This window comes from the organism of the source record quoted next, unplaced genomic scaffold (genome assembly GCF_019419815.1).
Source record: "Pyrus x bretschneideri cultivar Hongxiangsu unplaced genomic scaffold, Pyrus_bretschneideri_v1 Contig18, whole genome shotgun sequence".
Taxonomy (NCBI): domain Eukaryota; kingdom Viridiplantae; phylum Streptophyta; class Magnoliopsida; order Rosales; family Rosaceae; genus Pyrus; species Pyrus x bretschneideri.
In genome coordinates, this window is record NW_025999479.1 from 659,517 (window position 1) to 680,809 (window position 21,293).

Genomic DNA, 21,293 nt, shown 5'->3' on the forward strand with positions numbered 1-21,293 from the left:
AATATTCAAACAACAACGTCAAATCTTTGAATTCGTAGAAATTTAAATTCGAAATCAAACTCAGTAAAAACCAAAATTGGGGAAATGCATCAATCATAATCTAAAACAAATTGATTTGGTTATTTTGCAAGAGTAAAAAAGAAGCCAAATTCAACAAGTTAGTAGTATGGGTGTAAAGCTAAATTTTCATATTGATTTAGACTTTATGAGGGTAGCTTAGGTAATAACTTTGGATTTAAAGAGATGTTGATAATTTAATAAAAATAATATGGGAGTAGAGAGTAAGTAGGCTTTAAAGAGAAGCTATATGAGTTCAAATAAAATTTCTCTTATGAAATTCAAACCTAAGACTATTTTTCAAGTGGAAAATTTCTTAGGTTTGACTTCCATATATAATTAGGGGTGGTTCGGTTCAAGAAACCAAACCAAAATAGCTAGTCTGAAAATTGAACTGAAAGGTTTGGGAAAAAGGAAAAATTGATACCAAACCGATTTTTCGGTTTCTCAAAATTCGGTAATACCAAAATGTTTTTAGTTTTTCAGGTGGGTTTCGGTATTGTGCCTTTAATCCAGTTTTGTTGGGCTTCTAACTTTAAGTTGGTTTTCACCTGGATCACGCCAAGCTTAGATTTCAAGTCATCAATCTCCTGGCAAGCGGTCTCAAGCTGCAGAGAAGTAGGGGCAGAGATATCAACCCCTTCAAAACGACAAGTTCAAACTCCAACTCTTTGATTTTCTTAGCAGTCAAACGAGCTTTAGCTACCATGAGTAACTCCATCTCCCCAGTAGCCTTGGCTTCATCTTGATCAACACACATGGACTTCGCTGCTAAGATCGCAGTTTTATGCATCAAGAACTTCAACTAAAATGGGTCATACGCTCAACAAAGGAACTCGAATCGATGAATTTTCCAACGCCATCAAAAACATAGCACATGCTTCTACATCCTTGAGCAGTCAAGCTTCAACAATGCACAAATATCAAGGAACTTTCCAGAGGCAGGCTTGATGGATTTCTCACAATCCCACGAGCAAACTCCTCATTCTCAGCATGCAAATTGGTCCCAGCAGCATGAAGAACAGGCCCAAGCACCATTTTACTTGTTAAATCCACCTTTCATGGTAGTAAGCCTTTCCGAAGCCGAGCCAGACTTAGCTCCAGATGGATGTCTCAATACAGACTCAGACACCGACAGCACGACAAAACCTACTACGTTGCACAATCTTATCAGCAATCGTTCTAGCCACATTCAAAGCAGCAGGCTTTACAAGTTCAGCTCCAATTACCTTTGGAGCAACAAGCATCACGAACTCAAAATCGGTAGCCTATTTATTTTCCTTGGAAAAATTTAAATCAATCACAAGCTTTTCAATAGTGAGCAGACCTTTACGAGCAGAAGAGGAAGTCTTCAACTTTTTCTTCACTGACGATTCTCGAGCAGGTGACGAATATCTCTTTCTTCCACCTTCATTGGCAGCATGCTTTACAATAGCAATCGAACGAGCTAGCGTTTCAGCCTTAATGCACTTGATCTCTTCCTTCGGGGGCAGTCTACTTTTCTCCCAGCAAAGAGAGCTAAGTAGCCAATGCCTCTCGCGATATTTAGTAAGGATACCCAAGGCAATGTACACCTTCTTTATATCTGGAGAAATCTTCGGAGTCAAGAAAATGTCAAGTCTACACAAGCAGTGGAGGACATTCAATCAATCAAAGAGCAGCTCAACAAAATCATAAAGCAGCTTAAAGTCTAAGTAATTCACTTACCATCGACAAAAGCAATTGAAATGCACAACTCCAGCGAGGAGTCTGACTCTCACTCTCCATTGATTTCTAGGGTTTCCCTGGCCTAGTCATGATCCCATTTGCTTAAATAGTCAAAGAGTATGTGGCAGGTTCTCAGCTGCCCAACTTCACCAATGTGGCTGATGTCGGAGAAATACCAGGACTCGTTGGCAGTCAGGTCCACGTCAAAGAACTTGCTTAGATTATGGAATCCCACCATCCCTCAAAAACGCATTTGGAGAATACTGAGCAGGAGCACATCTCATAGAGCAAATAACCTCCTGGAAGAATCGTGGCATGAGAAAAGTGAACACCAACACGAAGTAGTTAAGGTTAAACTTGATGGCTCTCCTAGACCTACACGGTTCACGGCTACTACCTTTCTTGGCTCACTTCATGCGGACTCCAGGCAAAATTGCGTGATTGCTTGATTGTACGCCTCAAAGAAGTCCCTAAATAGCTTATCAAAATTTACCTTGATGTGAGTAGCCTTGAAGTAGCCTAACTTATCTGCAGACTCGCCCTGGCGATACAACGACGGAATGAATTCTTCGTTTTTATGGCTTAAGGAAGACATGTTTGAAAAAATCTCACAAAAGCGCAAGGAAATATTAGACAGTTGCTCAAAAAGAAAAAATAAAATAATAAAAAGGGTCTCAAAACCCAACGTCTTGCACTAGGCCCCACAGTGCAGCAGCAGGGAGCCCAACTATGATGGTTATCAGCCTAATAGGCGCTTACGACCTAATCCAAAATAAGGGGCAGGTTCCCAAGCGCTTCCCTCTCTCTCTCTCTCTCTCTCTCTCTCTCTCACGTCTCTCACCGTAAAGGTCCGAGCCCAACGACCCAAACCTCAATGCCTCAACGCCCTAGCTAAAGCCAGCCACGCTTTGAGCCTCGAGCTTGCACTACCAACATTTGGCTCACGTTGAGCGGACCTCACGCCACGCCTATCGTAGTAGCCCGAGCTGCCATGATCAGTAACAGCACAACAACCCCACGATTGCCACATTTTGTCCTCACCTCGACCCCCCATCTAGCCAAAATTTAATCCTCGAGGCTCCAAAAAATTAAGAAGACAAAGAAAATTAAATTTTCTTACCTTGGTGTAGTGTGGAGACCAAGAAAGCATTGGAAGACAATTCTTTACACGAGAAAGCTAAAAAGATTGCTAGGGGAGGGGCTACAAATATCCTCTAGCTTTCTTTCTTTCTTGTAGGTATTTTAATTGATCTCCAAGTTTATTTAATCCCTTGCTTAAGACAGGCTTATATAGATTTTGGTGGTGGCTAAAATCCCTTTCCTAGAAGAATTTAATTCCAAGTCAAAGTGAGAATCTACATCAAATTGGGAAACAAATTTAAGCTTGCCAAGGCAACTTGGAATTTCTACACCCATTGCCCTTCCCTGCAAGCAGACCAGTAGGTGTGGGGGCATTTGTGGAGCTAAAAATAATCCCAAATAGTGTGAGGGTAACACATGGATTCTCAGCCAAGAAAGACAAGATTACCCTTATTAAGTGAGTAGGGCATCCCATGTGCAGCTCAACATCCTAGGACATGTAGGCAGTAGACTACTATTGCTCAGAGCTCGATTGCATGTGGAAAAAGTCAAAGGTATTTAAAGATAAGGATTATCCCTAAATCTTATCATTACCTATCAAGTAAATAATCCCAATTACATTTATTTAGGGATAATTACCTTAAATTCCAGGTTATTATTTACACAATATCTTGGGAATATTCTCACCAAAACCAACCCTAATGGTTGGCCACATCCTCTGTAAATACCCCATGTCACCACCGAAAATGGGAGGACTTTTCTACACCCAAGAAAACCGTAAACACTCACTGTTTTTAGAGAGACTAGCTTAGGCATCGGAGATCCATTGGCCAAACACCACCCCTAACCCAACTCATCGTGGGCATGTTAGACTTTTAGTCTTTAATCAAAGATATTGATTGTTTTACAGGTGCATTTTCGTCAAGACCAAAGACGCCAGAAATTTGCATCGTTAGCTATCAAATTAAATTTTGTCTTCCTGCTCCAGAAGCGCTTATACTACCCAAATCGAAATTAATTTCCACATCAGTGATCAGACCCAAATTGAAAACCCTAAGAAAGGGACAGAGAATACCATTCGAATCGAAACCCTTATTTTATTCAAAATCCCCAAATCCAAACCCTAGTTATAATTTAAAATCCCCAAATTCAAACGCTTATTCTATCCAGAATCTTCAAATAGACACCCTTATTACAATTCAAAAACCCAAATTGAAACGCTTATTCTATTCTAGAATCTTCAAATAGACACCCTTATTACAATTCAAAATCTCAAATCGAAACCCTATTTCTATTTCTGAATCCCCAAATCGAAACCCTACCCCAATTTCAAAAACCCCAATTTTGTGAAATTTCAAAAAATCTCCATTTCAGAATCCCAAATCGAAACCATAGTTAAATTTGACGAATTAAGGTTAAATTTCTTACCTTGTGCTATGCAGCTGTGGGTAGTCAGGTTTGTGAAAGACAGGGAGAAGTTGAGAGAGAGACTCAAGCGAGAAAGAGTCGGTGTGTGGTGTGGTGTGGTGTGTGTGTGGGGGTGGCGGAGTCGAGATTGGAGAGTAAGAAAGGAGTCAAGATCGAGATATAGGTGGACAGAGTCAAGAGAGAGAGAAGGAGACAAAATCAGAGAAGAAGTTGAAGTCGAAGAATAGAAGAGGCAAATGGCTGAATGAGAGGTGAGGTCGATGGTTGAGAGAGACCCCAACCTCAACCAACTCTTGAGATTAAATCTCAAACGTAATTCCACGACTATAATTACTAAAGGAAATGCTATTGATATTCCAAAAATCTCGTTCTACACTCTTTTCAAGTGTATTTTTTCTTTTTAAATATAGAAAGTTTGAAGTGTAGAAATAAATTTGGAGTGCTAATAATAATTCTCATTATTAATATATTATAAAATTCGGTTGGGTTTGTTTTTACCAAGCAATCATATTTATCAGACTGATTGCTACCCATACATTGAAGTTTTCGATTTCGGTTCGGTTCTGGTACGCATCAAGTCGGTTATTACCTTCCTACGCCTTCTCCCTAAACCCCGCGAGAGGGGAGACCAGCATTCCGAAAACGAACAACCAAACTCTTCCTCTTCCTCCTCCTCCGCCACTCTTATTTCTTAATTCTTAATTAATTCCTTGTCTTTAATCAACAAAAACTAGCATTTACCTGAATTTGTAATGGCTCCGGCCACCTCCTCCTCGGCGGCGGCTGCGGCTCCAGCTCAGCGGCTTATCCGCTTCAACCGGAGGACATCGGCTCCGCGCCAGCGTTCGCCGCCCGGGTCGCCGCCGCCGAAGAAGATGAAGCCTATGGCCGAGATAATGGCGAAGGCTAAATTCACAGTGGTGGAGAGAGGTGATTACAGCGACGTTACCTGCGAGCATTGTAGGTCGGGTGACCGATCCGACGAGCTGCTTCTCTGCGACAAATGCGATAGAGGCTTCCACATGAAATGCCTCCGGCCTATCGTCGCCATTGTCCCCTATTGGATCATGGCTCTGCCCTTCCTGCTCCGGACACAGACGAGTAAGAAGTAGGGGATTTTTTATTTTTATTTATTTATTTTTCCTTTGGAGTTACAATTACATTCATGTTTTTATTTATAAATTTTCATTTTATTTTGTTTGGTGTTGGTTTTGTTTTTGGTTCAGGTTTCTCGCAGAAAAAAATTATTGATTTTTTCCGGATTCAGAAACATAGTGATCATGATCCCAAGGACAAATGTGCGTCTCCTCAAGGTAAATTCCGGTACATATGGTCTTCAACTGTGATTAAAGTTTTCGTCATTGCAATTCGCATGGGTTTTCGTATCATTTCTTCTCGTGGTTGGTATACATTTCATGATCATTATATTTGTTAATCTTGTTCAAAGCTCCATGAAATTTAAAGACAAAGGAAGACATTGGGTTTATAATGTTCTTATGATAGGGAGTTCAAAATTAGAATGTGAGGACACGATGAAGATCGTAAACAAGATTGAGTTATAGAGTTGACAAATTAGAAAAGCTTGTTATACTAGTGATACTCGTTACAACGGCAGTTAACTATTCTGTTACATTGATTCTAACAAAAACGTCATAACATTTCTCAATGATATATTTATGGTATGTGTACTTTGATGGAATGGGTATTGAAATTATCCTGATTCTTGGCATACATACGTTTACTAGAGCATGGGTTTATACATACATACTGATGTAGTGCGAAGATATGTGTGCTGCTTAAGGAATTAACCAATGAACTGCACTACGCAATACAGCCCTTGACTTGCTATATAAAAAATAAAAGAGGAATGCTTTCCTCTGTGTTCTATCTCCATCCAAAACAATTTAGCAAGGAAATAAAACATTCTTGTAGTTTTCCATCGTATATAATATTTTGTCTTGCCTCCGACTTAAATTTCATGTAACTTGCTGCTGCTACTTTTTCAAACATATTTAAACATTTTAATATTATATGACGATTAAGTTCCCTCAGTGCATAAGAAATCTAGTGGTTTATTACTTCTCTTATAGCCCTTTTTCTTTGTTTTGAACTAGTGGAATCTATTCCCATGTTCTTGCAAAATAGGTAGTGAAAAGTAGAATACTTGAGATCATTACAGCGTATCCCTTTTAACTGTGAAGCCATATATAGGAGTGGAAAAAATAAATAGCATTATGTGCCTATGAGCGTTGAATAATAATAACGGCATAAAATATATTTGACAAATTGCAGTTCACTAGTTTAGTGGAGTTTAGGGTATGAAACGCTTTCATTCAATTGGTGAGAAAGGAAGTGGGAAGTTGGTGGGTTTTTCCATTCGTGCATCATTAAGGTTTCTGTACCGTACGTAACGAAAAGGCCAAATTAAGCATGAAATTGACTTGTGAAAATGGTCTATGATTGAAATGAATAGTATTCTGAATAACTTATTACTCTAACAACACACTAATATACATATTTAAAGCACAATGCATCCTGATAACCTAGGACAGTTCAGTTTGCTAACCATCTCCATTATTCGGAACTTTGTAAATTCTCTACCTCTTAATTGTATAGTTTTCTTCTATGAGCTATTTAGGGTTCTCAAACATGCATTTCTTTTCTTGCCAGGTTTATTTTTTTATTTATTCAAATCAGGAAGCTTTGTAACTTTTCTACCCTTATATTCTTAGAGGTCATGTGTATACAATATTTGATTTCTTCAGTGAATTGTTTTTTGTGATATGCTGTCACATAGATCAAAGATGTTAGGTTGTTTCTCTCTTGCATTATGTAATTATTTTTAAATTGATTCCTGTGCTTATTTTGTTTGCTCACTTGGTTGTTATTGTTTGAATAGATACCAGAAAACGCCGGAGGCGTTCAGGATCGTTAGTGTTGCAAAAGAGAAGAAGAAGAATACTTCCATTTGTTTCATCAGAAGATCCTGCTCAAAGGCTGAAACAAATGGGTTCCTTGGCTTCTGCTTTAACAGCATTGCACATGGAATTCAGTGACGATCTCACTTACATGCCCGGAATGGCTCATAGATCTGCAAATCAGTCCAAGTTTGAAGATGGTGGCATGCAGGTTTTCTATCTCTTATTCTAGTTTCCTCAAGGCTTATTAGTCACCATTTGTAAGGCCAACTGATATATCAACTCCATCATGTGATTTAAGTACTGGCATTCTTACTATTAGATTCTTTCCAAGGAAGATACCGAGACATTGGAGCTTTGCAGAGCCATGTGTAAAAGAGGCGAATGCCCTCCTCTTACAGTAGCTTTTGATTCACGCGAAGGGTAACGTATCTCATAGTACTTTGTGGTGCCCTCTTCTTACAGCACTAATCTTTAATTCATGTGAAGGGAAACAATATCTTGAATGATATTACAGTGCCCTCTTATATAATCTTTTTATTCCTCTGAAGGTCTTTATTAGTTTTGCGGTGCACTGAACTATAGGGTCAATTACTGCAATGGCCCCTGAACTTGTCATCGTGTTTCATTTTCATCCTTGAACCTTTTATTTTGTTGTATATGGTCCTCAAACAGTCAAACTCACTCTCTAGTAGCATTTTCGTTCTTTTTATTAACTCCATCCATTTTCTTTTAACTTCAGGGCAAATTTATTGGTGAAATTGGTTGAAATGATCAATGTACAAATCTGAATTGTTGAAATGATCACTTTTTCGTATTTGATCAATATATTGTCAATGTTTGATCGATTCAGCAATTGGGATTTGTAAAATGATAATTTCAACCAATTTCCCATTTATTAAGGTGGAGTATATCTTGATCTTTCCCATATAGGAGCTTAGGAAGGACTTGAAATTTTTGTTCTTTTCTGTTTTATTAAATTTTTTGGATGCAAAAAGTCCTATTTCCTCCTAAATATTACAGAAAAATGGATGGATCCAACGGAAATGATCAAAATGCCACACAAGATTCAGAAATGAATATCAAACACGGAAAAGTTCAGAGATCATTACTGTTATTAACCCCTGATTTGGATGCTACCTGCATATTGAGGAGGTTTGTGTTGAATTCATTCATTTATTTTTATGTAGTTTTACGGTAGAGGCTGATGAGCAGATCAAGGATATGACTTTTATTGCTGAATACACGGGTGATGTTGATTACATTAAGCATCGGGAAAATGACGATTGTGACAGTATGATGACCCTTCTGTTAGCAACTGAACCATCTAAAAGTCTTGTCATCTGCCCTGATAAACGTGGAAACATCGCTCGATTTATCAACGGCATCAACAATCATACCCTGTAAGCCTAATATCTTTTTTTCTTTCTAGTTCAACACTACTTGTTTGTGGCCTCCAATGAACTTGATATGATAAACTGTATATTTCTTTGTTGGGAATTCGGATCTATTGGATTGAGAATATCTGCATCCGTTGTGGTTAAAATGTAACAAATTTTGTGCAGGGAAGGTAAAAAGAAGCAGAATTGTAAATGTGTAAGATACAGTGTTAATGGTGAATGTCGGGTCTTTTTGGTTGCTACTCGTGATATTGCTAAAGGGGAGAGGCTATATTATGACTATAACGGATACGAGAAAGAATACCCTACTCAACATTTTCTCTGAGCTATCGTCTATAGACGTTAACGGCTTACCATCTAGCAATCCTAATTGGGATTTTATTTGCTCCTAATATTCTTCTTCTTTCCCTCTTTCAAGCTTTACTTCTTGTTGCAAGGTCAATAATTTTCTTCTAGTTATTCCATTGAGCCATTCATTGTAATTCCCTATAGAGCTGGCCTATTATTGGGCCCTTGGGTATAGAATTATAGAGTAGGCCAAGGAGAACTTTTCTTGGTAGTTAAGCAAACGAAAAGAGTTTTATCTTTTCGGATTATAACTTAAGGGAATTATTATTAGCACTATAAAAACTGCATTTCTCTCAATTTTTTCCACTATGGAGGAGTGCATGATCAAATTTTTAAGGACTGCAAGTAACAGCTCCCTAACTTATTAAACATCTTTCTTTGTAACACAGGTTTTAATGGAAGATTTTAGTTTTGAGTTAATCCTTGTTATTTCATGGCACCATTTTTATAATTTTTATTTTTTACCTTGGTTCTAAGGCCCCGTTTGGTATTGCTTTCTGTCGCCAAAAGCTACTTCACTTTAAAGTTAAACAATAAAAAGTGTTTGGTAAAGCTAAAATATTCTGTTTATTTTAAAAGTAATGACCTCCAGACATCAACTTTTAAAAGCAGTTGTAGGTTGCTTTTAAAAGCTGATTTTATAAAAATCGGAGTTTTGAGAATTTCATGAATTTCATGACTACCACAACCTAACACCACCACCCCCATTACCACCATCATTGTTGCACCACCAACACACTAAAGACGGAAGCTTGTTCATAGGCACTCAAAAACCTATCTTTAGCCATTTAGTACTATGGTTTAGTGGTATTCTTCTTCACTTGTAAATAAGAGGTCTTAGGTTCAATTCACGCAAAGGCGAATTTGAACCACATTATTGCTAGCCTATTGTGAGACTAATTCCACACTCTTCCCCACTAGTGTAAATAATGACGTTTGTTCAAAAAAAAAAAAAAAAAAAAAAAAAAACTCTGTCTTTAACCATGAAATTCAAAGCCGAGTAGGTAATGAACTAAGACTCAACTCAAGTCAAAAGAAAAGAGATGAGATTTGTTATATCTTTGTAGATTCCTCTTGGCATAGGCAAAGGCTAATCACCCAAGAGAGGGCCTTCATTCCATTGCTCCTTTACTCATTGGATTTGTGTTGGAATATGAATCTCCATGAACCACCAAAGTAGGTGGCCTCTAAGTCTCTCACCAAGCTTGACTTGGGAGAAGATGAGTGCTAGAAACCACTCACCATGGTGGCAAAGTTTTAAGAGAGAAGAAGGTGAATAGTTGACATACCCCGATCTTGATGTCCAATGCACATAAAATTGAGGCGTGTTGGCCATCACCAAGATGGGTGACAAAACCATGATATGCATGAAATCATAACTAAAATTACTAAATATTAAAATCTATCGAAAATTTGGCAGAACTTTCCCTAAAATAGGGATAAGCCCACAGCAAATCCCCTACAAGTAATCACATTTATTTCACACATCCCCGAAGGGTCACTTAATGGGTCTCCGAGCCTTGATCACATGGAAATACAAGTTCTATGAATATGTTGAGTAAGTACCATACTTCATGGAATATGTCAAAGCAACTGGAAAGTACCTCAATGTCAGATGTGATCACTGCTACAACTACTGAATCCTGAATGAGCGCAAAACATAAAAATTTGAGTGGATGAAAAATAAAGGTTTCTAAAACAATTTTATTTTTTGAAATACTAACCCTCTATTTTGAAAGCACATATAATACTATATATAATTTCTAAAAAGCCAAGAATGCCATAAAAACTTAAGTCTGATTTATATACCTAAATGCACTGAGAGCTGATAATTATATATGTATCGAGTTGATACTTATTAGTGACATAGCATACAATATCATCCACTAGTTGTAGCTAATGGAAGCTGGATAATATAATCATGTCATTGCTTAGTAATCTCTAGGCAATGGCAAGCTGAGAATATAATTATAATCATGTCATTACCGAGTAATCTCGAGGTAATGACAAGTTGAGAGTATAATTGGGGTACCTCAATACACATGTAAGCTGATATGTGTAATCATACACTAGTCGTAGCTAGTGGAAGCTGGAAATATAATCATGTCATTGTCGAGTAATCTCTAGGCAATGACAAGTTGGAAAGACATGTCCATAATGTGGACAAACAAAATAGTCATACACATGCAAGCTATGTCCTACAGTCGTGGACGTGGTACAATACTCTAAATCTGTATGGGTGTATGCATGCCACAAGATAAGTAATAAAGAATCCAACGTTCATAAAATCATCATCGTTATAAATCATAAACTATATATCATGAATCATACACCTGGTGGTAAAATCTCGAAATTTGTCAAACTCGTAAATCATAAGTCATGACTTTGAAAATATATCATGAAATCGGTGAAACCGTAAAATATAATTGAAATTCAATTTTATCTACACATACTTAGAATTTATATAAATAAGATATTTTTGAAATAAAAGTTCACTCACTGATCATCAAGGAAGTCTTCCTCAAGTTGGGTATGTCCTCTAGGGCCTTTAGAATTGATGGCATCTAAGCATATAAAATGACATATTAGTAAAATGCATCTAAAATGATTGAATTTGGAAAAATGGAATGCGAATTTGGAATCAGCGCGTTGAATTACCCTAGGATGGGTCTCGGACCAAAACTAAAAAACAGTCAATAGTCAACGTTGATCGGTTAAGGTTAGTGGTCAACCCTGACTCGACTCGCTTGAAACCTCATCGGTTTCTGGAAAAATTCACTAGGAAATTCATAGAATTTTTTCAGCTTCGTTCTCACTTGATTCTCATCCGAATTATGCAATCCATATATGAAAATTCATCCACTCGATGAGACGATCACAAATAAAGTGGTTTTAGGCCTTACCTCCACTAGAAACGACGAGAAACTCGCCGAAAAAAAAATGCCTACAATGAAGCTCCAAAAGCTGCATCTGAACTTCGAATTTCAAAAAAATGAAGTCCATGGTTGAACTTGTGGTGACGAGAGGAAGACAATGGTGATTTTAGAAACACAATCCATTGAGGATTTTGAGGTTGTGGTTTTTGTGTGTGTCATCGGGGAGGAGAAACCAAGAAACAGACAGAGCTTTCCATAAGTAAGGAAGGAGGTAGAAGGAAATAAAAATATCCCCTTCTTAGTGGGTCCCACTGCACCTATACAGTCAATTAGAACTCTCCATAAGTGGAGAGAAATGTACAAAAATGCCCTTGCATTTAACGATCCGTAAAATCTTTGTTTTAAGTCCAAATCTCGTTCCTCTTGTATCTATGCGTTCGTAGCGATAAGTATTGTTCAAATATACTAACTAATATGTCATAAGTGTCGCAACAAATAAAGTCAATGCAAGTCAACGCACCCTTGTAAGGGCATTTGGTAATTTTACATTAGTGAGAACGCTCTGCCTAATACAAATGTCTGTTCAAACTCTTGGTGCTTGCAGGTGGAGAAAGACATGAGAAAGCTCAAGAGCACTGGTTGGATTTTTTGGACAGTGGACACATACTGATCGATTAAACCCATTATTATAGAGTTTACCGAGGAAGTATTAAATTAAAGTCATTCACGTGTGCCGATTTCCTTATGGTCGATTTAACAATTAGGATACTGGTTTCACTGTACTTATAATTCATCTTTCATTATATGTAGGACTAAATCATTGAAAAATTAGGGACGGGTTGTAACTATCTACCTAACTTAAGAAAATTTCGTCCGCAAAATTTCTACAAGAAGTTGCTGAAACATATACAATACCGAGCTCGCATAAGTGCTTCAGTCTCCCAAATTGCTTCATCAACATGATGATTCCTCCAAAGAACCTTCACTAAAGGTAGGACTTTATTTCTCAAAACTTTATCCTTCCTGTTAAGGATAGCCACTAGTTCTTCTTCATAGCTCAAGTCTTGTCTCAACTCTAATGGTTGCGGTTGCAAAACATGAGACATGTCTATTACATACTTTCAAAGCATGGAAATGTGGAACATATCAATATATGTGACAACTCTGGTGGCAACTCCAGCCTATAAGCAACTGTGTCAATTCTCTCCAGATTCTTATATCGGTGACTCCACTTTCCCCGCTTCCCAAAATGGACTAAACCTTTCTAGGGCAACAACCTCAAAAATACAAAGTCACCAACTTCATATTTATGATCTCTAGAATGTATGTTTGTGATGCTTTTCTGTTGATTTTGCGCGGCTTTCAAATTTCTGTTTATCACTTGGATGTTCTCATCAGTGGCATTGACAATTGCTGGCTCCTCCAGTACTCTTTGACCAACCTCTGTTTAACATAGTAGGCGTCCTGTACGTTTTTCCATACACTGCTGCATATGGTGCCATACCAATACTTTAGTGATAACTATAATTGTAGACAAACTCCATTAAAGATGAATAATCATCCCAAAAAAAAGGATGCTTTTGGTGCTATGGGTCTCTTTCCAGAGCAAAAAATTACTACTGCATTGCGGATGCTCGCATATGAAGCATCTGCAGACTAAGTGGATGAGATAACGAGGATGGGGAAATCAACCATTCTTGAGTCCCTGATGAGGTTTTGTGAAGCAATCGAATCTATCTACACCGCAGGGTACCTCCGGAAACTTATTGACATGGACTTGCAAAGGCTTCTGAAGAAGGGCAAGATGCGAGGTTTTTCTGGGATGATTGGAAGCATCGATTGTATGCACTAGACGTGGAAAAATTGTCCAAGTGCATAGCAAGGTGCTTATGGGGATAGAAAATGAGCAAAAAGTTTCATTTTGGAGGCGGTGGCATCTTTTGATACATGGATTTGACACGCCTTTTTCGGGGTTCCAGGAGCTCAAAATGACCTCAATGTCCTTGCTCAATCCCCAGTGTTCAACGATGTCTGCAAGGAAAGGGACCAAAAGTCATGTACTGTGTCAATGAATGTATGTACGACGGGCCATACTACCTAGCAGACGACATTTACCCAAGGTGGTCAACATTTGTCAAAATAGTGCCACGTCCGTGAAGTGCAAAGGAAAAAGACTTTGCAAGCTATCAAGAGGGGTGCAGGAAGGATGTGGAGCATTGTTTTGGTATCATCCAAGCTCGCTGGGTGATCGTCAGGGGTGCTGCCAGATTGTTTGATGTAGAGTCGCTTCAATCCATTATGATGACGTGCATCATTCTTCACAACATGATTGTGGAAGATGAGTACGATTATGATGCTGTTGATGAATATGAGCCAGACACGATGAACAATTCAAGAACATGTATATATTGTGCTCATGACGCCACCAAAGAACCCGTGCAACATGAGCCATTAGAAAGGGGTGGACGTTACAATGAATTGATCATTCAACGATATACTGCACTTCAAAGGCCATATATGCACAATGCCCGACAAATTGATTTGATAAAGCACCAGTGGGAATTAAAACAATCTCAAGATACTTAAGTTCATTTAGTGTGTTTATTTATTTATTTATTTTTGGTGTGTTTATTTAATTTTATTTGGTGTGTTTATTTTTATTTTTTTAATTGGTGTGTTTCTTTTAGTTCATTTAGTGAGTTTTTTGTTATTTGGTATGTTTATGTAATTTTATTTGGTGTGTTTAAATGTCTTTTGAATAAAGATTCACTTAGTATAAATAAATTACCAAATTAAATAAAGTACTAAAATCAATAAATTGGAAACAACATAAAGTACTCTTTTCAATAAATAAGAAATTACAACCCAAAGTGATTGGAAAATTATGGGCTCCGATTACAAAAAAGTACTCTATTTATCATCACTTAACCAATTTGTGGTGCTAGGATGATTTTCTCTTGTCGTGCTAGGACCATCTCCTCTTACTCTCGCTTCTCTTGCACGCCTCCTTCGCACCATATCCGCTTTCTCCAACTTCCAAAAATATTTAGAATTTGGAGACTTCCCTTCTAAAGGCGTGTTCATAATGTCACGATCTCGTTGAGCCATTCTTTCTTCTTTAACCCATTCCCTTTCTTGCCTAAGTAGCTCTCTTTCTCTCTCATTAGCTTGAAATGCTTTCTCAACAGCTGCAGCATTTGCCTCCTCTCGAGCCTTATTAGCCTCAAATTTTGCCATTTCTTGCGCCAAAGTCAATTCACCTTGGCAAGCAAGTTGTTCCATATACTTTGCATAATCATTCTTCGAAGCACTCCCTTTTCTCTTTGAAGCCTTCTTACCTTCAGGTCTAATTGGATAACGGGTCAATCCTGACCCTTGTTCAGGGGGGTGTTTTGGGCACTTCTTCTGCTTCATCTTCATGAACATGCGAGCCATGATCAGGTGTACAGTGTAGAGTGGTGCTGTTCATGAAAACTTTTGGACCTGACATGCACAACTTTGAATTTAGGACAATCTTTGACAATATTTCAACATTCCCACTGGTTGAATGATTTATTTTTGGTTTTGGTTTTGGCACCATACCAAGCTTGTGCTTGAAGTTACTACACCATGCGGGATAAGAAATAATTATAATGAAAGTAGGTAACAAATAAATAATACAAACAAATAATTAATATATTGTTATTTTATCCACGTAATTTTCCCCACTTCGAATATTATTACTGGTTTGTGCCAAGGCGGCTCTCCATGTACTAAACGATTGGCTACGTAATTTCCAACGAGTAGACATTGATTCTTTGGTTCTTTTCCCACCCATTTTCTCAAGATAATTGGTATGAATAAGACTCCATATTTTTCGCAACTGCATCTCATTACCCGTAAGTGAACTATGAGTAATTTCAACCCAGCTAATACACAACGCAATATCTTCAAGAAGTGTCCAATTCGTACCTGCATCAGTAGTCATTTTGTTGAACAAAAATTGGATTGAAACTTTGAGAGAAAGATAGGAATTTGATTGAAAGTAGTTAAGAAAATATGAAATTGTGGTGTAAGGTAGATGATAATGAGAAGGTATTTATAGAAAAGTAAAAACAATTTTTTTTAAAAAATTTCAGATTTTTTACAATTTTTTTAAAATTTTTATTGAACTAATTAATCTTTGCCGTTGGATTTAAAAACAATTGAATTCCAACACTCCGGATTATGCCACGTGTCACAACGATAACTTTTCTTAATTTTAAAACAATTTTTTTTATTTATTTATAAAGAAGAATAATATCAACCGTTGATCTCAGATCCAACGGTTGATATTAAATAAGATTTTTTTTATTTTTATTACCGTTGCAAATTGGACAGTCCAATTTAAAGAGCCGTTGAGATCGAACGGACCGTTGGAAGCCACGTGGCTTCCCAACGATAACCTCTTCAGATTGCGATGCGGGCCCCATACGCTGAAAAGCTATCGGCTGACGCGTCCCCACGCGCGGGTGAGGTACACACGCTTGATAGAAAAAAATATAAAATTGGGCTGATGCCAGGATGACTTTAGCCCTTGCGTCACATCCACTTGGGCTCTCAGGCTGGCAATTCCTCATGGGCCCAGAGCTCGGCCCTCCACTCTCCCTCGGGCTGCCCACATTGGAGCTTCAAGGCCGAGCTACTTGGCCCTATTTGGTCCACTATCCCCCGAGCACCAGCCCACGCTGGAGTTGCTCTAAGAAAGAAGATGGTGGGTTTAGCCTCACAATGCGCTATCAATATAGTGGTTCAAATTTACCGTTGGCGAGAATCAAACCTAAGACCTCTCATTTACAAGTAGAGAAGAATAACTAGATTGTAGGATTAAGTGGTAAAGTCGAAGGCTTCTCCTTTTTTTTTTTTTTTTTTTTTTTTTATTATCTTTCTTTCTTTCTTTAGTACAAACTAGAATCTTGTTAGAAATAGACATTACGAGCATAACGGTTAAGTTTAGGGGATTATATGCTAGTGTTAATCCAAAGACATGATCTAAAAAATGTTTGAGGTCAAAAAGGGTTTTTACTCTCTGTTTATAATCGTATGGTCCCAATACGTTAGTTTTTAAGACAAAATTTGTTAGACGGGCGCTTATTTTTATTTAAGGAAAATATTAAACACACACTTGTTTAGCTTCTCAAATACCTATATACAATCACGTTAGTTGAGTTATTTGATTTATTTAATTCGATAATCAAACTTAAAAAAGGGTGATGAGAAGTTATAAGTGATGTGTGAAATTAGCTCTCTTTACTTAGAAACAAATTCCGAGTGCAAATTGACAGTAGGATAATCAGGCCCTTTATCCAAAGGGATTCTTATTTTGGGGTAAAAATGGGAACTAGTTGTTTTGCCCACTTCGTATTTCAACGATCTGAACCCTCTACATTTTGTAAGTGTCGATTCATAAATCATTCTTTCAAAAATTCAATTTAATCTAAAACCATTTGTCTGTTTAATTATTACGATGAAATTTCATTATTTCTTGTAAAATAAAATGTTCGTTAATTTTTTTGAATTCAATTAGATGTCTCAAATTTTTTCAATTTGGCTAATATTTTATAAGAATGGGTATGGACCCAACTTGATAAATAGACGGTTCAGTCCTGGGTCGTTCACCGAATTTAAGCCCAAATCCATAACCTAGCGTTTTTCATTTCCAAGGTCTCCTCTGTTCTTTTCACACTGTCATTGTTCGGACGCGAGGCTCGCGAGGGAGGAGGATGACGAAGTTCAGGAAGCTAAACCGACCCACGGGTCACCGCATGTCCATGCTCAGGTACCTAATCTCACAGCTTTAGGTTTCGAAAGCCAAAATAGTTATGTAATTAGTTATTTATTTTTCTAAAAAAGAGTTATGTTGGTTTGATGCGCAGGACGATGGTGTCGCAGTTGGTGAAACATGAGCGCATTGAGACCACTGTTTCCAAGGTACCTCTTTCTCTTTTATCTCCCTTCTCATTCTTCTATTTACTTGTTGGGATTGTCCCTTATTTTACAATTTTAGGGGTTTTCTGGGTTTAGGGTTTTAGTTAGTTTCTTTGACTGAAACAAGCAATCTGATTATGTATTCTGCTCTGTTTTATGATTTTGTATTTTTTGTTATAGTTCTATTATTATTATTTTTTATTTGGTGCCTGAACCCTGATACATTTTTGGTGCCATGGTCCTACAAATGTACAAGGACAAAAATTTCAGCATTAGCTTCAGAGTTTCGGGAAATTTGAATATGGTTAGAATCAACAAAAAGTCATTAACTTTACGTTTAAATGTTTTGTTTGTTCTATTTGCAGGCCAAAGAGATCCGACGCGAGGCTGATAAAATGGTGCAGCTTGGAAAAGATGTATGTATTGATTCTGCTATAACTGTGTTTAAATATTACATTTGTGGGTAGTTTCTTGCAAATCTCTACATTTTTATATTTAATAATTAAAATGAACATTTCGTTGACAGAGATTTATGTGAGCTATAGTCCATTGAAGAGATTCTTAGAGTGACTGTTTCGGTTAACTTATAGGCCCTGCTTCTCTTTCAATTGCAGAAATTAATAGGTTTGAAATAACCCACCTTCTGATTTTTTGTATGAGGAGCACATGCTTGAGTAACTTGTAGTTGCAAGTTTGTAAATTCTTTAAATTGTGACGTTATTTCAATTTGATAGAGACTTTTATGTAATCTTAGATAGGCCAACATGAGATTGAAATGTGAGTTTAAGTATTGGAGTGAGGTTGAGTTGCATGAATTTGCTCATGTTATCCTTTCTCATGGGATCAAGTATTGAGATTTTTGAAGTTCGAAAACATGTTAGGTGCTTTTATTTGGTGGTCTATAGATGTTCTGTGGACTTCCAAATAATCTCAAGATAGTGAATCTTTGATGATTCCATCGCCCAGTGTTCTTTAGTTGTTGGGTGTGAAACATAGTGAATGTTTGATGATTCAATCACCCTTTGTGTGTTTGCTGTTGGGCCTTGCATCAGTTTTTTGAGGTTGCATCAGTTTTTTGATAAAAGCCTCACTAGTTATTTGAATGAAAAAGGCTAGTCAGACTATTGTTTGGGTCAAAATATCTTCCGAAATGGGTATGTTAATATTTGGGTAAAGAGATTACATATACCTTTTTATTTTCTTTTGGGTTTGGGAGAAGGGGGTGTAATTGTGGGATGTGAACCAGTATCTGCCAACAGAATCTACAAGCAAGATAGTATCTAATTGAAATCCAAGATACCCAATGCCCAATAAATCATGCCCCATAGAACCCATACTGTCAGTCAGCTTTGAGCTTCATGATAAATATCACTTATTTGAAAGTCTTCTATATTAACCAGAACTTGGTAGTTTGATACAGTTCTTTGACATTCGTGAGTGAATATTTTTATGTAATTTTCTTTTTTTTTTTTTATCTATAAACACTTTATGAGGGTAGTTACCAAAGTTCTAACTCAATGTTTGGCTATATGAACATGATGAATTGGAGTTTGAAACATGCTTCTGTACTCTAGTTGTGCGGTGCAAAGTTCTGGAAATATCTTTACTGTAGATCCACATTTTATGGCTTTTTATCTCACGTGATTCTTTTCTCTTTCAATATTGAGACAGGGCTCCTTGTGTGCCGCAAGGCGTGCTGCTGCTTTTGTGCGTGGGGATGATGTACTTCACAAGCTATTTACAGAACTGGCTTATCGATACAAGTGAACCTCAAACCCCTTGTTTTTTTTTTTTTTAAGTCTTCTGTATTTTCATTTGTTACATTTATTGGATATTATTTTACAGGGATCGAGTTGGCGGATACACAAGACTACTTAGGACTCGTATACGAGTTGGTGATGCTGCACCTATGGCCTATATTGAGTAAGGCTGCTATTTATTTGTTGACTGACGTATGTTTGTCAATCTGGCCAATTTAAAGACTTGTAAAGGTGGTAGGTTCTACCCATGTCCAAATGCCCAGCCTAAGTAAAAGAGTGTAAGGCCACCCATTTTAACCTTTGGATATAAATGGCCCATTTACGACTGTATAGATTTGAATATATAGGCATAGACAAATCCACCCATTCAGAACTGATCAATTCAAATCCAAAACAAAATCAAGTGAAGTCAAAGAAATGTCAAATGAAATCAAGCACCAGAATGAATTATTAAGAATATTCTCAAAGAAAAAAAATTCTTGAGAAAAGAATCAAAAGTGGTTTGATATAGCTTTTTTTTGGGCCTCTGGCCCTCATATGTACCAAAAGGATATTTATTGGGAGTATGATGATTAATAAATAATCTAAGCGCATTTGGTGTGTGTGCATGCCTTCATTTTATGTCGGTAAATGGTAATTTTGCATTTCCTCTGCAACTGCCTTTTTTGCATCTTTGTCTGCTCGTCTGCCATTCCGAATTCTTTTCTAGTAGTGATTGTTTTGCTTAAAAATTTATACGGACATTGAATGTCCAATATGTGATGTGATGTGAAGTGATGCTTTCTAAATGTTACCCGGACATTGAATGTCCAATATGTGATGTGAAGTGATGCTTATTAAATGTTACCCTCACCATTCTTGGGATGGAAAAGCAAGAGGAAGAACACCCTTTTCATGGAAGAAAATGGGGATTGAAAAACATAAGCAACACGGTTTACTTGTCTAGTACAGCTACCTCATTGATTAAATAATGCACTTTCTTCAATATTTTTGATAATATTTTTAGTAGTAACGAGTGCAATTCTATCAATTAGATATCTCTAGTAGCTCACAATGGTTCATTGACTGTTTTGATCAATACTGGTTGATGTTGGGCCACATTTTGACCATGTGTTGGCATACTTGTATAGGTTCATCGACAGAGAAAATGAGCTCAGACAATCAAAACTACCAGCCCCTCAACCACCAGAGAGAGTTCCTTTAGATCCTTGGGCAAGATCCAAGCTTTGCAAGCGGTTTGCACCTCCTAAAGAAGATAAGAGCTCTGAGATTTGATTTGCTGTATTGAGACTTTATTTCTATAGTTTACTAAGTCGCCGATATCTTATGATTCCGTCGAGAGAAAGTCTTCGATTTTTCGTGGTTCTCCTAATAAGAAGTCTCTGATTTCTTGTGAATCGTAGGCGCAGATTGTTCTGATTATTGGCATGCATCATAATGCAATGATATACAAATTTGTAAGCTGCCCTTTCATCAAATTACTTAGGAATGAACAATTGCGTCGGACTCGGTATGCATTTGGACATGGAGTCGAGAAGTTGATGCACATCAATTTTTATTTATTTTGTCATTAAAAGAAGTTGATGGATCATTGAAGTCATCGTTATGTGCATGTGGCAAACAAATTTACAAGCATGTCACCTGTTTGTTTTGGAATATTCTTATTCACCACCCGAGGGTGATGCTTGTCACTCTATTTATTACTATTAAATGAGTTTAAATTTTGAGATTTATGTAGTAGATTGACACAAATTTCAAACTATCCAACGATGA

At 37.3% G+C, this 21,293-nt stretch overlaps 2 protein-coding genes across 2 annotated transcripts; both read left to right on the forward strand.

Annotated features, from left to right (window-relative positions):
* The first annotated feature begins 4,773 nt into the window (after positions 1-4,773).
* Positions 4,774-9,247, forward strand: LOC125476164 (probable Histone-lysine N-methyltransferase ATXR5). The gene is given in 7 exon segments (XM_048581936.1): positions 4,774-5,327; positions 5,329-5,380; positions 5,499-5,585; positions 7,172-7,401; positions 7,513-7,613; positions 8,381-8,593; positions 8,756-9,247. Coding segments are annotated over 7 exon segments (1,146 nt in total). The 5' UTR covers positions 4,774-5,024; the 3' UTR covers positions 8,916-9,247.
* Positions 9,248-17,452: 8,205 nt separating this feature from the next.
* Positions 17,453-20,981, forward strand: LOC103933958 (50S ribosomal protein L17). The gene is made up of 6 exons (XM_009343657.3): positions 17,453-17,611; positions 17,709-17,763; positions 18,126-18,176; positions 19,432-19,523; positions 19,606-19,683; positions 20,651-20,981. Exons 1-6 carry the CDS (start codon positions 17,556-17,558, stop codon positions 20,793-20,795), a joined length of 477 nt encoding a protein of 158 aa, XP_009341932.1. The 5' UTR covers positions 17,453-17,555; the 3' UTR covers positions 20,796-20,981.
* Positions 20,982-21,293: the final 312 nt, after the last annotated feature.

Bases quoted from the DNA above. Each gene is read 5' to 3' on its own strand.
- LOC103933958 (XM_009343657.3), top strand. From the start codon at position 17,556: ATGACGAAGTTCAGGAAGCTAAACCGACCCACGGGTCACCGCATGTCC. The intron at 18,177-19,431 runs GTATGTATTGAT...ATATTGAGACAG, and splicing joins TGGTGCAGCTTGGAAAAGAT to GGCTCCTTGTGTGCCGCAAG. The intron at 19,524-19,605 runs GTGAACCTCAAA...ATTATTTTACAG, and splicing joins GAACTGGCTTATCGATACAA to GGATCGAGTTGGCGGATACA.